The sequence below is a fragment of the Mercurialis annua genome, linkage group LG1-X, assembly GCF_937616625.2.
Source record: "Mercurialis annua linkage group LG1-X, ddMerAnnu1.2, whole genome shotgun sequence".
NCBI classification, from domain to species: domain Eukaryota; kingdom Viridiplantae; phylum Streptophyta; class Magnoliopsida; order Malpighiales; family Euphorbiaceae; genus Mercurialis; species Mercurialis annua.
Window position 1 is genome coordinate 50,890,574 of NC_065570.1, and position 16,253 is coordinate 50,906,826.

The 16,253-nt window shown below is 28.7% G+C and overlaps 2 protein-coding genes and 1 non-coding gene across 4 annotated transcripts; 1 reads left to right on the forward strand and 2 right to left on the reverse strand.

Annotated features, from left to right (window-relative positions):
* Positions 1–619: 619 nt before the first annotated feature.
* On the reverse strand, positions 620–830 carry LOC126666421 (small nucleolar RNA U3). The gene has a single exon (XR_007637922.1). It is a non-coding gene; the product is annotated as a small nucleolar RNA U3 (small nucleolar RNA).
* Positions 831–4,236: 3,406 nt separating this feature from the next.
* On the forward strand, positions 4,237–6,851 carry LOC126666212 (F-box/FBD/LRR-repeat protein At5g56420-like). 2 transcript variants are annotated; one of them, XM_050359216.2, is made up of 4 exons: positions 4,237–5,278; positions 5,854–6,024; positions 6,106–6,266; positions 6,510–6,851. In XM_050359216.2, exons 1-4 carry the CDS (start codon positions 4,307–4,309, stop codon positions 6,562–6,564), a joined length of 1,359 nt encoding a protein of 452 aa, XP_050215173.1. In that variant the 5' UTR covers positions 4,237–4,306; the 3' UTR covers positions 6,565–6,851. The 2 variants fall into 2 exon arrangements, with proteins under 2 accessions (XP_050215173.1, XP_050215174.1); XM_050359217.2 differs by having other exon boundaries at positions 6,513–6,851.
* Positions 6,852–14,065: 7,214 nt separating this feature from the next.
* On the reverse strand, positions 14,066–15,383 carry LOC126672752 (uncharacterized). The gene is made up of 3 exons (XM_050366708.1): positions 15,299–15,383; positions 14,248–14,536; positions 14,066–14,177 (listed from the first exon to the last, which is right to left on the reverse strand). Exons 1-3 carry the CDS (start codon positions 15,381–15,383, stop codon positions 14,066–14,068), a joined length of 486 nt encoding a protein of 161 aa, XP_050222665.1.
* Positions 15,384–16,253: the final 870 nt, after the last annotated feature.

The following is a 16,253-nucleotide window of genomic DNA, read 5'->3' on the forward strand; positions in this document are numbered from 1 at the left end:
TCACAAGAAAAATATTTTTCTTGATAATACTCTAGTAATTTCTAATTTTACCACTTAACCGCAATGCAATCCTATTATTTTTCTAACTTTGAACTTCAAATTTGTTTTTGGGGTATTATAATTGGGTATTATTTTTATTTCAATTTTTATTCCAGATGTGTATGAGCGTTATTGGCTAGATAGTTGTGATTTTAACAATTTTCTAATAGCTTTGATATTATGTCCATTTAATTGTGGATTTGACATTAAATATTATATTTTCATTAATAAAAAAAGAAAAATATTTTTAACTGAAGATATGTAAATGTGGAAATAAACTTAGATTAATAGACGATGTTTTAACTAACTCGTTCCGTTTAGTACTTTTTATCTATTTTGTTATTGTATAATACTTGATCGAAGAAAGAAATTATTTTATATTTTCTTCGAATTGTCGTTTGTTAAATTTACTTTTATGAAAATGATATAAATTACAAAAATGAATTTAATATAAGTTGGCTTTGGGCTAAGTTTGACGAAATATTATTAATTAGAGTACGATTTATCCAGCCCATTTACATGTATAAAGAAGAAGAACAATAAAACTTGGGGAAAGAAATTAAAAAGATAAAGAAAAAGTAATCTGTCAGACAACCGTGGAACCATCCTAGCCAGCAAGCTGACTAAGAATGATCCTCTACAGCCTATATGTTCACAAGGAACACTTAGCCGTTAATCACGCTCTGATCCCACGGTCATAATTCCTCAACCAGAGTTAGGTTCCTGTCTCCTTAGTGCTAAGGATTCAGAAGTACGAGCCTATAGAACAGATCCTGTTCAAGTAAGGTCGTGTCCATTGATTCTCTACGTTTAACTAATAAAGTCTTTAAAAGCTTCTTTCACAACCGATGTGGGCTTTGTGCACTAACGTTTTTTTATTGTCCAAATCTTGATACCTGCATAACATAAGCCTTTTGAATTCAAATTATATGTCAGATGATTGTAATTTGATAAAATTAAAATAAATTGACCGAATTCATTAGTTAATGTTTAACATGAGCCAAAATAGATTATCAATAAATAAGTATGACTTCTAACTTCAAATTATAATTATTAATTGGGAAAAGGGTCATTTATACCCCTATGGTTTATCTCCAGGATCAATTAAGCCCTCAACGTCCGGAAAGGTTCAATATACCCCTAACATCTTAAAATGTTGACAACTAGGACCCTAAATTTGACGCATAAATGAAACGTTAGGGGCCTGATTGTTCAAATCGGGGGCCTGATTGTTTATTTTCTAAGACGTAAGGGGCATATTTGAACCTTTTTGTACGTTGAGGGCTTATTTGATCTTAAAGCCAAACCTTAAGAGCATAAATGACCATTTTCCCTTATTAATTCATACAAAAATATAAACTAATCTCTTAATTTTTAAGTTATTTAATTGTTTTCTCTCTTCTTTGAGTGTCGATGTTATGAAAGTGTTTGACCGATAAAAATAAATTTAAATTAAACCTCCTAATTGTTTTTTACATAAATAAAATTATACAGTCGACTCTCTAATAATTAATACTCAATAAATTAATAATTTTAATAATTAATCAAATTTGAAGTAACCAATTTCAATATTACGTCTTATAAAGTATTCAATAAATTGATAATTCTAATAATTGATAAATATTTAGTCCAGCATGTATATTAATTATTAGAGGGTCGGTTGTATTATGTAATGATATTTGTTTTTTTAATAGTTCAATAATTGAAAAATGATTTAAATAAATATTTTTTTCTAAAAATTAGTATACTATTTTCGAGAACAATTAATTTATCGGTTATTGGGTATAAAAATTTATAAAAAAGGTTAAAAATATCAAAAAACTCTGTAACGATATTATTACACATGATACAAAAAATTAAAATTATTAACTTAAAATATTTTTATAATAGCTAAAAATTATATTCAATTAAAATATATTATTATTTAATAAGTTTGCAAACGTTTGTTAAAAAGATTGAAAAAAGTTACTAGAAAATAAAATTTGCTTAATTCTAATTCTTTTTTAAATTAAAAAGTTATACTAAATACTTAAAAAGCAAACACGTAAAGATTAAGTGTTAATTTTTACCCTACATTCATGTTGAATTCTATTATTCTTGTCAATCTTCTAATTCGTATAGTGTTCATAATTTGTGTTCCAAGTGTTACAACTCATGGTGAAAATTGAAGAGAATTGAACACTATTAGGAGTTGTCGAGTTTAATAAATGATTAAGATATAAAGAGTTTACAAGTTCTATATCAAAATGTTTGGTATTACGAACTTTATAACTAAGTCTTCCCGAGAAATTTGAGCAAAGTATATTTTTGGTCATTAAAAGGGATACAAAATCGCTCAAGTCAAGTCGGGAGCATTCGATCAAGTCTTATTTGTGTGGGTGAGTTAGAGGAGTTATACTTTCGGCGCTCAAATAATTGCTTAGGGTTTTTACAAGAAGTTAGTAGAACTTTAACCATTCTTTTATGTATTTGAACATATAACATGTGATCCTTGTTTGGAGTTGATACGATCAACACTATTATAAAAATTTTAATTTTAATTTTAAATTGAAATTTACGTTTTAAACTTCGGGCTCGTCGCGCTCTTCTCATCACCCCTCCGCTATGCCAGCAGAACATTAAAAACATTTAAAATGGTTAACCGTTATTAATTTTAAGCTTAAATTTTTAATTTTATAAACCATGAACCGTTTTACTGGTCCATGCACATCCTTAAAAAAGTGTATTTGCTTTTTTTTTAATAAAAATACTGCAAAACTAAAAAATATTACACTCATACTTTACCAATTTAATATTTTTTTACTTTATTTTAATTTGTATTTGTAAAAATAATGCATTAAAAATACACACGGAACACCTGAAAAATATCGTCGGAGTTCGATGACCGATCTCCGAAATTTGGCCAGAAAATTTTATTGTCAATGCATGTCAATGGTGATCAATAACACAATCAATAGATTGTCAACGACATGGTTAACTTGTGCTATAACACGCTTCAACCCCTATCTTTACCTACGAAGAGGGATGTCTTCGTCCCTCTTTCCTATGCACTAGTAGGACTTGCTTTTGTTCTCGTTGGAGAAACAGCCATTAATGATAGGATTGTCGATGGAATTGAGCTCGGATGAAGTGAGAGGAGAGATTTGGACAAGAACACTCTGAGACAACTAAGAGAGGTGGTGGACTCTTTCATTAGGAAACAGAATAGAGATTAGACTCTCATATGAGACTACTTAACCCCCAACCATTTTGACACGTCCATGTTTATTGTCGACCAGTTCACTATTGATTTTTCTTGAATTTTATGAATAAGTGTCTTTTAAGATATTTTATGTATATTTTAAATATTTTTTTATTTTTTTTTGTTTGTTTTTCAGAATATTTACTCGCAATATTTTTGTAAAAAGAAATTTCAAATATCTCGAGAAATTTAATCTTTTGTCATTATTTTTGTAAAAAACAATTTCGGGTAGCTTTGAAAAAGATCATATCCCAATTAGACTATAGTTAATAAACTTAATAAAAAAATGATAAAAGCTGACATAAATGAATTTTGTGTATACTATGACAAACAAATAGAACAAAATATTAACACAGTTTTTGAATTTGTGTTTTGAGATCAAATAAGCTTATTTTAATTTTTTTAAAGTTAATTAGACTCAAAATTTGTATTTTCGAAATCAAATAAGTTTATTTTAACTTTTTGGATTAACTAGATCCTCAAATTTACGTTTCGGGATCAAATAAGTCCATATTTTGAATTGTACTATTTTGGAATTACTTGAACTAAATTGAGAGAGGTTTTGGTCTAATTTATCCAAAAGTTAAAATAGACCTATATGCAAAAAAATTTAAGTCTAATTGGTTCAAAAGATTAAAATGAGTTTATTTAAGACAAAACTTATATGAAGACCCCTTTATTTTACCGGTTTTGTTCGAGAGGTCCCTACCCTAAAGTTGTTCACGTACAAGTCCCTGTACTTGGTTAATCTCAATTTTTATGCCCTTTTGAGAGATTGTAGGAACAAAAAATTTGTAAGTAGATGGACTGTGAAAAATTAAAAAAGAACTTGAAAATCGAAAAATAGGTAAGTAGAATGACCGGAATAACAAAAATATAATACAAGGACTTCTTCAACAAAACTGGTATAGTACAAGGACCTCTAGATGGATTTAACCTTTATTTAATTCCAAACACAAGTTTGAGGTTGTGCAAAAGAATGTCATAAATTTGAACACGCGCGTACGGAATTTCACAATCTGCGCAATGAAACGTCAAAAATGCTTGGAACAGCCACCCCCACCCTCTCATCAACACTCTCAGGCGACAACCACCGCCGCAGCCAACACCAACACCAACACCATAGACAACCTACCGGAAAATCTAATCCTCCATATCCTGTCCTTTCTCCCAACACAAGACGCAATCACAACAAGTTTAGTGTCAAAAACATGGTGCCGATTATGGACATCAATCCCCTCCCTAAACTTTTCTTTAATCAAATTCCGTCCTCACAAAACCCCTTCCGCCACTCGCAGACGCTTCTCCGGCTACATCAACCGCACGCTCATCTCCCGTGCACACTCCCCTCTCCGCACATTCCGCCTGCGATTCCTCTACAAAGATCGGTTCAAATCCGATGTCGATTCTTGGGTTCGTTACGCAGTTGAAAATCATGTGCAAGAATTAGACTTTGGTTTCCTTATTGGCCCATCTTTACGTGATATGCATGTCTATACTTTTCCATTTGATGTTTTGCATGGGCAAGTTAGGGTTTTGAGGTTGACTCTTTGCCACTTGAATTTGCCTAGTGGTGTCAATAATTTTTCGAGTTTGAATCTGAAGTCAGTTTATCTTGATGAAGTTCGTTTGAGTGATCAAATGTGTTCGGATTTAATTTGTGGGTGTTCTGGTTTAGAAGTTTTAGAGCTTTCTAAATGTTATGGTATGGATTGTTTGTACATTTGTTCTAAGAGCTTGAAGGAATTGGATCTTAAGTATTTTTCGCGTAATGGCGAAGAAGTTGATTTGGAGATTGATTGTCCTAATCTTGTTAGGTTAAATATTTTCTGGGTCGAGGTTAAGAAATGTTGTTTTAAGAATTTGTTTAATTTGGTTCATTTTGGTTATCATATTGGGCATAGCAACTCTTTTTATAGATACTGGAGTAGGTTTTTCAGTTTGCTTGATCAACTGCCGCAAATCGAGAGTCTTGCAGTTCAAAATTGGTGGCTTAAGGTTCTTACTTCATCTCTATTTTTCTTTATTTTTGAGTTTTGCTATGTATTTATGAGATTGATACATATTTGTTTGTGTTCATGTCATTTTGAAGTTATAGTTGTGCATAGCAGCAATGGACAATTATTATCCATGTTCCACTTAATATATATGCGGCCATGTCCCGAATCGGGCGAATTTTGTTTTAATTTTTTAGTTGGGGATGACTTCTAAAATTTTATTAATGTTAGCTCCATGGACATTTTGAATATGTTGGATAATTTGATATGCTCTGCTCCTAAAACAGAATCAATGGAATTTCAGACTCGTTAGTCAACACATTGTTATTCGCCGAAAATTATAAATATCTCTGATTGGGATCAATTTAATGACGGCATTTATTACATTAATGCTTGATCACTTCTCGCCCTACTAATTTCGCTCATCGATTATTTGCAAATGAGCTTGTAGTTTCTTGACAGAATAAGTTTAAGTTGATAGTTTCTTTCCATTAGTAACTCATCTTTCTTGAAGTATAGTTTTTAATGACAGACACTGATATGATTTATTTCCTTGCATGATCTTGATGTTTCAAGTTTGTCCTAAAGGAAACTTTCTCGAAAGACTTCCTACTCTACAATCTCAAGCACTTGGAGCTACAAACATGTTATACGCAGCATGATCTTCTTGGCATGGAAGCTCTGCTTGAACTTGCTCCCAATGTGGAGACAATGATCCTTGATTCTTTACATAAAATCGATGCAGATGTGAGTCGTCGTTATTCTTAAGGTTGAATTTTGTTTTCATTTATCTCAGAATGTTAAATTGCTTTGGTTGTTTTTTGATAGGAGAGTTTGTCAGAAGATCTGGCTAGCAAACCAATTACTCTAAGCATATCAAATCTCAAGGAAGTGAAGATGAAACGATTTATAGGAACGGAAAATGAAGCGTATTTTTTGGCACTTTTAAAGAAGCAAGGAGTGGTATTAGAGAAAATCGTAATGCAGAGGTAGGTGATACCAAATCTGCTCTTATAGTTTTTTATTGAAGCTAATTTTTCGTACGGGCCTATTCTTCTTTGCTAGAGAGTAAAATAGCTTTTCTTATGTTAGTTCATTTGAAATTTTTACGCTGATATAACTAGCTAAGTTCTTAAATGTGAACCGAGGACTTTTTCTAATATGTTAGATTATGTTTATAAATGTAGGTAGAATTATAATTTGAAATTTTCATTTACGTCTCTTTACTGCAGTAGGGGCATAAATCTGCAGCATTCAATAGGTTGCAGTGCTGAAAATTCAGGATAGGAGACATTCCCAACATGGGGCTTCTATATGGGGTTTACGGTACATTGGCGAGACGTGGGCGCTCGTGTCGGGGTGATGTTTCATTTCATTTAGCTCCAATGACAGCAAGACTAACTGGCTATGCAAATTGTTGATGATGATCTTATTTTGGTTTCTGTCTAAGCGTACAATGTTTAGCATGTTTTGGGTTCGGTTTTGCGTCTTAGTGTTTGTATGTTGTATACCAAGGGTGGATAGAGGATGTGTCACTGTAAATGAATCGATAATTTCTGTTTATTTCCAGCTTATATAGTATCAAAGGGTGCTTTACAAAAACTGCTATGGTGAAATTAGATTAAAGAAAAAAGTAATAAACACTGCCTGTTTTACCTCTCCAAGACCCATGTGTTTGACAAAACCATGGATCTTTCCATACTTTTGTACTCCTCATAGAAGCAAAGCTGAAATTGTTTTAGGGAAAATTACAAAAATAAACGTTTAGGGGTAATTATGACTCAAACCTTACTGAATATTTTGTTACAAAATAAATCCTATAGTTTGAAAACATTTCAAAGATGACATTGGATCAGACATAGTGTCTTAAAAAAATTACATTGACTCCCTCAAATTATAATAAAATATGAAATTGATTAAAATTAAATTAGTTTAATATTTTAATCCATAATTTCAATAAAAATAAAGTAAAAAAATCAAAATCAAAATTTAAATTTAAATTTTATTACCTAAAAAGTAAAAATATTACTAAAAAAATTAAAAAAATGTTTATTCTTAATTATTATGCTCGATAAAGTATTATGTATTTTTAATTTTATAATACAATCTTCAACTTTTAATTCTTTAATCATAATAAATTATGAATCTAAAATAAATTTATCTCTTAAACTTAATTTTCAAAATTTATACTCTCAGTAAGTATGAATCTTGCATTGTTTATAAAAAAACATTATTTAATAATTTTTAGTAAGAGAAAGTATTTTATTAATGTTGAGAAATATTTTTATCAATCTACATCCATTTTGAATAGTGATAATTTTCTAAAATACATGTTTCGATAACTTATTTATACTTTTAACTGTCAAGTTTTAACTTTTCTTTTTTGACTTTTTTTATTTACGAAAAATATTTTTTTTTTAAATTTCACAAATACCTTTTTCGGTTTCCAATTTCAGTTTTTGGTTTTTTGGTTCGGTCGACCGAACCGACCGATTGCATAGTCCTATTTTCAGTTTTTAATAATTTATTTATTTTTATAGATTTTTATCCTGATTTTTTTTATAATGTAACAATAGTGTATATATAGTGTTTTTATGGTGTTTTTATTGTATATACATAATGTTTTTATAATGCATATATAGTGTATATATACACTATTAGTATAAATTATTGTTTATGGTGTATATATAGTGTTTTTATAGTGTATATATAGTGTATGTATATATATACTAATAGTGTATATATAGTGTATGTACATATATACTAATAGTGTATATATACCTGTTTTTATGGTGTTTTTATAGTGTATGTTTATATAATATTTTTATGGTGTTTTTATAGTGTATATATAGTGTTTATATATAGTGTTTATGGTGTATTTCCATTGTTTGCATGATATCTATGATTTTATGTTTTTATGGTATAGCAGTTTGTAGTGTTTTTATGGTCTATAAACGAAAACAATGCAAATACACCATAAACACTGCAAATACACCATAAAAATTGTAAATGAACCATAGATATACTAAAAAAGGGCAGAAATACACCAAAAAACATAGATATCCCGAAAAACACTAGAAATACACTATAAATACACCAAAAATACACTAAAACGTAAATATATTATAAAGTTACTACAAATGCAGCATAAATCAATTTGTTCTTTACAAAATCAGTAGCAATAAACAAATCTATGAGTAAGAGAAAGACAAAATAAATAATTATATTAAATAATAGAATAATTTTATAAATAAAAAATTATATATCTACAATAATTTATTTACGAAATGTTTAAATCATTATAAAAATCTAAAAAATTACACAAATTTAAAAACGAGTTGAGAAATCCATAGCGCGAACGGAAGAGACGAACGTACTAGCGAGAACGGAAAAGACGAACGGAAAAACAATCGGAAACGACGAGAAATCCATCGGAAGTAGACAAACGGAAAAGCGAACGAAAAAGTAACCGGAGGAGACAAACTGAAAATCAAACGAAAGAAAAGAAGAAAAGAAGAGAGAAATTTAAGAGAAAAAAGAGAGAGAAAAGAGTTTTTATGTAAAAATTTAACCTAAAATGAGATAAACATCTATATATATTGGGTACTTTTATAAATAAGTTAGAAAAATATATAGCGTAGAAAATAAGGAAAAAATGGTAAAAAATAGTGTAAATAAATTTCAAAAATAGATATTTAGTGAGAATATCTCTATGGAAAACTGACAATAAAAAACTCATAAAACAGGCTATAAAATATTTTTAAATTTCAGAAAGGTGAATGCTATTTTAAATTGCAAGTACTTGGAGCAATAGCTAGGAGAGCTACCTCACAAAAATCTTAATTTTTCTACCGTTATAAAATAATATAAAATACAATTCCTGACATTTTAGTTTTAGTAATACATTAATTGTTGTTCCAATCAAATTCTTACGTCAAGCACATGTTAGGTAATCAAATTTCAAGAATTAGAATAAGTTAAAGAAAAGACTAATGAGTGAAAGCTACTTAAAGATCACATCACTTTGTCCTTAATTTAGTTTGGAAATAGAAGTAGTAAGATAATATGCAATTGATGATTTTTTTGGATAATATGTTATAGATATATGTTCTTTTTATCAGAAGTTAAATCGATATTCAAAAGAAATTACTGGATTAATCATTATATCTTGTTGTTACTGTGAGTATTTTAAAAAGAAATAACTCATTTCCATATCCATAAACTATATCTATTTTATTCATTCGATTTTTAAACTATTTTTTATCCTTATTTAGTTCTTTAACTTAGTAAGAAATCTTTTTCAAGCCATTGATTGATAAAAATAACACCATTTAGGATAAAATTGCATTTCAAAAATAATAAAATAACGTCGTTTTTATCGTTTAAGAACTTGAAAATTATTTTTTACTAAATTGAAGCACCAGATAAGAATAAAAATAGTTTAAGGATCATATGAATAAAACATGTGTAGTTTAGGAACCTGAAAATGAATTGTTCCTATAACAAATCAGAAATATGTTCAATCAGTTTCGGTTTGACCCAAATTAAAGTTCAGTTTAGTTTTATGTTTCTCTATTGAATAATGCTATATAATTCATCATTTTAATCCATCTTTTTTAAATCATCTGACATGGCAATAAAAAATGAATGAATTCAAAAATAATTTTGAACTATATATATACTTTTTTTAAAAAGAATTGAAAGAATGAAACTTTGCTACGTAAAAAGGATATAAAAATTAGGTTAGAAAAGTGGATTATAAAATATTTTTCTTCTTTAAAGATTAAAATTCCAGTTTAACCGCTTTAATTGAAAAAAAAAAACACTTACAAACTAGTGAACTATTGAACCGGTTTGAACTGTAAAATCGGCTAATATTTATATATATATATATATTCAAGTTTTTTTAGCAGTGATTAAATGATTGAACTAGTTGAATTAGGGTTGTGCATTCGGTTAGTTCGGTCGGTTTGATCACCGAAACGAACAAACCAAACACCGAAATTTGATAAAAATCTCAAACTGAACCGCACCGAATTTTAATTTTGACAAACCGAACTAAAAGTTTCGGTTTGATTCGGTTAAAAATTGAAATTTTTTACTTTCTCTATTTTTTTTATTTTTTTATCATAAAATTAATTCTAATATTAAATAATAAGTTTCTAATAAATGTTTTTATATATTTTTAGCATTATATGTTGTATGAAATTTATTAATTTATATATCAATTATAATAAAGAAATAAAAACCAGAAGATTTAATTTACATAAATTTACATATATTTATATATATATTTTTTTTTATTTGATTGTTTGGTTTTTCGGTTTTTAAAATGTTCAAACCGAATCGAAAACCGAATACCATACTTTTACCTAATTACAAACCGAACCAATCTATAGTCACCAAAACACCGAACTATAATTGTAATTTTGATTCGGTTCAATAAATAGTTCGGTTTGATTCGGTTTTTGCACAGCCTTAAGTTAGAATTATGAACGATGCTAACTTTGTCAGTTTTTAAAACACCGATTCTTAAGTTTACAATTTCTTGGTAATCTCTCTTTATCAATAGCTTCACTCAAACAACATCATCAATCCAAGACACGTTAAATAAATTCAGGATTCAGAAAAACTATTATTACCTTTTCTTAGACAAGCCATAGCAATCAAGCTTTCAAAATATTCTGACAACATGAACTGTATTGCGTATTATCTGTTTCAAATAAAATTACATTGTCTGTATTACAATTTTTAAAATGAATCGCCATTCAGTTGTCAACTATTATCTGATTTTTTTTAAACAGAGACAGAGATCACACTATTATTATTATAAATAAAGCTACAAACAAAATTATATATGTAGTTACCCCTCTTTATAAATATGCGCAAATCCGCCATTCACGTCATCCATATTTTTTATGTTGAATGCATCGCCAAGCTCGTCAATATGATGGAATGATGCCACATCCTCCATATACCTTCAATAATTTTTCAATATGTGCCCATTCCTTTTAAATTGTAGTCTATAAATATTAATCAGTATGTATAACTGAAATTTCACATCAGTTTCTTGGTAATCTCTTTTTAGTACAGTTTGCTAATTAATTCTTCATAACTTTCTATGTTTCAAATATAATTGAAAAAAAATTCTCAATATTCTATTACTTAAACTGGTGTTGTTATGGCTGTAAATTTAGGCCTCGTTTGGTTGGGGGTAAATAGGCTAGGGAAATTGTATTTCCCGGGAAGTAGCAAATATTTTTTACTTAGTTCAATTTATACATTCTATTTCCCGGGAAGTTGGATGTTTGACTTCCCTTTAACTAGGGAAGTAACTTCCCTAGCAAAAACTAAGGAAGTAGAACTTCCCTAGCGCTTTTCTTGTATTTTTCTAATTTAACCTTAACTTTTTCTTTTTTTTTCTTTTTAAATTTATATAAAAATTATCATAGAACATTTTTGTTTTTTAATTAAAAATTAGTTTCGTACTTCCCAGAAAGTAAAAATCAAAACAAGTAATATTTATCAACTTGCTGAGAAGTTAACTTCCCAGGAACTATACTTTCCGGAAAGTTAACTTCCCGGGAATTGCTATAAAACGAACCAAGCGAGGCTTAGTTAAATCAAAACCATAGGTTGTAATTATATTTAACGGAATTTAATTTAAAAAAAATTTATTTTGTTTATATTGAATATAATACACCTTCCGTTAAAAATAATAGTATACTTTTTTTATTTTACACCGTTTAAAAAACACATTTAATGCTCAAACATTTGACAATTTTATCTTTATTTTCTTAACATATTCTTATTAAATGTTATGACTAATTTACTTTTTAGACTAATTGCATGAAATAATAAATTTTAAATAAAAATTATATGAAAAAATCAACATTTTAAATTGTGATTTACTAGGAACCTTAACAACTATTTAAGACAAATAAAAAGAAAATGGACTATTATTTTGAAACGGAGACAATTACTATTTACAAGTTACCATCATCACATGTTTTACAATGATAATTTTTGTTATTTCGACAAAATAATGCTGCAAGAAATGTTCGTAGCTTCAGTTTTATAGTTTTCATCTTTAATTTTCAGATATGTATCCTTCTATCCTCAACAATTTTATAAATTCAGTTGCAGATCAAATTTAAATCTAGAATTTTAACAGTCATTTGGATTAAAAATAATTGGTATAATAAAATAAAATAAAACGGTGTATTTATAAATCAGCTTAATACGTCATTTAACCTCTAAACTATATTTTTTTTATTCTTTCAGACCCCTAAATTAATTTTGTATTTTATTGGACCTTTTATTTTTTTGGTTTCTATTTAACCCCTCAATTTCAACTTTTTTGTGACCCTTTTTATCTAGTGTAGTAAAAGCGTGTATTTTTAAACGCGTGAAGAATAATTAAAATATATAAATTGTTCTATTTAACCCCTTAACTATATTATTTTATTTTATTTGACCCCTGAACTATTTTATTTTCCTACTACACATTCAAACTTTTAAATTTTACTCATTTAACCTCCTTAAAAATACAATTAATTAATTTTCAACCATTTTATGTCTAGCATAAATGATTAAAAGCATATAAATTAATTTATCTACTATGACATATTAAATTTATTAAAAATAAATTTATTTTAAATTTTCATAATATTTTTATAAATTGTTAACCACGATAGAAATAAAAAAAGTAGAAAAATAAAAAATATTGAAATTTAGTAATATAATTACATGATATAATTTCTTATACATGTAAATATTTATTTATATTTTAATAATAATAAAGAGAGTTTGTCTATTTTTAACGATATTCTAAAATATTTAAATTTACTATACTGAGATGATATTAAATAAAAGTTTAATTATTTAAAAAATTATAATTTTTAGTATGTTTCACAAATATTCAATTTTAAAAAATTTAATATACCAACTTTTATTTTTTTTGCAATTTCAAACTTTTCAAATCAATTCTGAATTTTTTAAATTTGTGTTAAAATTATAAACCACGCTAAATTTTATAATTTTAAAAGTAATTAAGTCTTTAATGATTTTTTTTCAAATAATATATATTTTAAATAAAACAAATATATTTAGGTTTAATATATTTTTTAACCTCTATACTTTACCTTTTTATTTCTTGTGACCTTTAAACTATGTTAATATATCATTGGACCTCTTAATAATTTTTTGTTATATTTAACGCTATATCAACAAAGTCATGTCAGTAATTTTATCCACATCAACGCGCGTTGTGTGCACGTTTTGAATGAGGGGTTACATAGAAAAAGAAAATTAAATAATCTTATGAGTTACGAAATTAATTTATGAATTGCAAAAAAATAAAGTGGTATAATTTTACGGTAAAATGATGTATCAAACCTTATGAATTTATAAACTTTCACATTTCTTTACCCAACATTTCATATGAAATTTCATTTTGGTTTTGAATGTCTAACACATTGACAAGCACTTGTCCAATTTTATGTGAACCCATTCACAGACATGGACGAAATCAGAGAGAAAATGACCGTTGGTTATTTTTTAAATTTCTATATATATATTATATTTTTATTTATTTCGACCCAATTGTTAATATAATTTATATTTACACTTGTAAAATAATTTTTGATATTAAATAAGAGTATTTTTTGATATTAAAAGCGACCTTCTACCTACCGTTAACAATTTTCAAACCCATTTAAGCATTAAACTTTGGTTCCTAACACGAAGTGAATGAATATCAAGTCCAAACGTGTAAACAAACATCTTTTCAAGCAACCTTACAAATATTCCGGGTAGAAGATGACCCCGACCACAGAAAATTCCTCAAATTTCGCTCGATGATTGAAAGAACACTCGACGGAATAGTAAAGCAGCACATACTGTAAACAGGCAAACTACAAAGCACCGATTTAATGAGAACTAAACGCCCCGCAAGGGATAATAAGTTACCTTTCCATAAAGCAATGAGAAGTGAAGTTCTCCAAAATCTGATTATATTGAGAGACCGGCAAGTGTTTCCGAGCTAAAGGCAGCCCCAGATAAGTGAATGGAAGCGTATCAATTTTGCAGTTGAGGATGGATGCCGCAGACGTCATATCTTGGTCAGGCACGTTGAGGCCAATGATTGAGCTCTTCGTGTAATTGATGCGCAAACCAGAAACCAATTCGAAGCAACGAAGAATTCGGAGCAGATTAATAACCATAGACATGTCGTTTGGGAGAAACATAAGAGTATCATCTGAAAATTGCAACAAAGACAAAATATCATGAAAATCATCTATGCAAATCAATGAGACTGATACTCTTTGCCTTATCAATAATAGCTTTAAATTCTTCTGCTGCAATGACGAAAAGTATAGGAGAAATATGGTCGCCCTGCCACACATCCTTTTTCATAAAAAAAATTCTCTGAGGGAGAACCATTCACTAACATCGACATTTGAGAAGAATTAAACAAATTAGATATCCACTGGATCCATTTGCTATTAAAATTCATCATGCGCATTGTCTCTAATAAAAATACCAAGAAATACTATCGAAAGCTTTCTGGAAGTCCAGCTTAATGATGAAAGCCGATTGTTTGCGCCTTGATTTGATATGAGGTGTATTACTTCGAACAAAGGATCAAATCACCCCTCAACTTGGCACAAAATATCAAACAAGTCATTCTCGCGGCTTTTGGTATAAACAGACCCAAAACTTGCGTTTTCGTATCAAATAGGCCCTCCCCCACTCTCACCTCCTCGAGTGAGATACACTCTCCATTTTAGAATGTAAAAAAGGTTAAAATGACCCCTAACTTTATTTTATATTTCAAATTAACATTTGATTATTTTTAATTTCATTTATATTCCTTATATTTTTAAAGTTTAAAAATCAAATTAATTTTTAAATAAAAACTCAGGGACCAAATGTCTTCTTTTCCAAAAAGAAATTTAAATCTAACTAACCCTAAATCGAATTTTTCTCTAAATTTAAAACCCAGTCCCCGCCGCCTCACCCACCCACCCAAATCCCTCATCCTTCCTTGTTTCTTCTTTACCAAATCTTCTAATTTTATGGATTTCCAAAGTGAATTTCTTCATTGATCTATGCAACACAAAGAAGTTTGTCCTTCAACAAACATGTCCTTTCCGTTGCGACAAACTCAACTACATAGAGCTTCACACCGCAACGCCACCATCACCACCGAGAACAACAAGAGAATGGTTGAGGCGGAACGTTGACGAACAGCTGCAATCAACAAACGACGTACGGTTGCTGTTATGCTACTGACGAACGGTTGCTGGTCTAGTGGAATGGTTGCTGCTCGATTGTTAGAGAATATTTGTTAGTGATTATTGCTAATAAATTAGATCTAATATTGATTTTTGCAACAATTTTAAGATTTGGAGTCGAATTTTATGATTTTTGCAATAATTTTGATGCGGCTGGTCTGCTGCTGGTTGCTGGTGGGTCTGCGGTTGGTCGGCACCAGGAGGAAGAAGGCGGCAGCGGAATTTGGTTCATTTGAGTTTTTTAGAGTTTAATGTGTGTTAAATTAGGGTTTCATTTATGTTTATAAGTTTCATTAAAATTTGTTAAGATTTTATTTAGGATTTTAGGGTTAATTAGGTCTAGCTAGGGTTTAATTAGGTTTATTTAGGGAAAAAGGCAGAAAAAGTCCCTAATTTTTTATTAATAACTATTTTAATTAATTAGAATTAATTAAAATTTAATTATGTTAAATTAGTGTTGAATTAGGATTAATTAGGATTAAAATGTGTAATTAGTTAATCTCACTCTCTTTTTTATGTCAGAGGGGCCTTTTTGATACGAAAATGCAAGTTGCGGGTTTTTTTGATACGAAAACGCTAAGTTTTGAGTTTGTTTGTACCAAAAGCCACGAAAATGACTTATTTGATATTTTGTGCCAAATTGAGGGAGTGAATTGATCCTTTATTCGTATTACTTCC

Coding starts and splice junctions, on each gene's coding strand:
- LOC126672752 (XM_050366708.1), bottom strand. CDS start 15,383: ATGAAGAAATTCACTTTGGAAATCCATAAAATTAGAAGATTTGGTAAA. Junction 14,537..15,298: donor TGAGGGATTTGGGTGGGTGG/GTGAGGCGGCGG, acceptor TGCAATTTTCAG/ATGATACTCTTATGTTTCTC. Junction 14,178..14,247: donor TCTCATTGCTTTATGGAAAG/GTAACTTATTAT, acceptor GCCTGTTTACAG/TATGTGCTGCTTTACTATTC.
- LOC126666212 (XM_050359216.2), top strand. CDS start 4,307: ATGAAACGTCAAAAATGCTTGGAACAGCCACCCCCACCCTCTCATCAA. Junction 6,025..6,105: donor TACATAAAATCGATGCAGAT/GTGAGTCGTCGT, acceptor GTTTTTTGATAG/GAGAGTTTGTCAGAAGATCT. Junction 6,267..6,509: donor GAGAAAATCGTAATGCAGAG/GTAGGTGATACC, acceptor TCTTTACTGCAG/TAGGGGCATAAATCTGCAGC.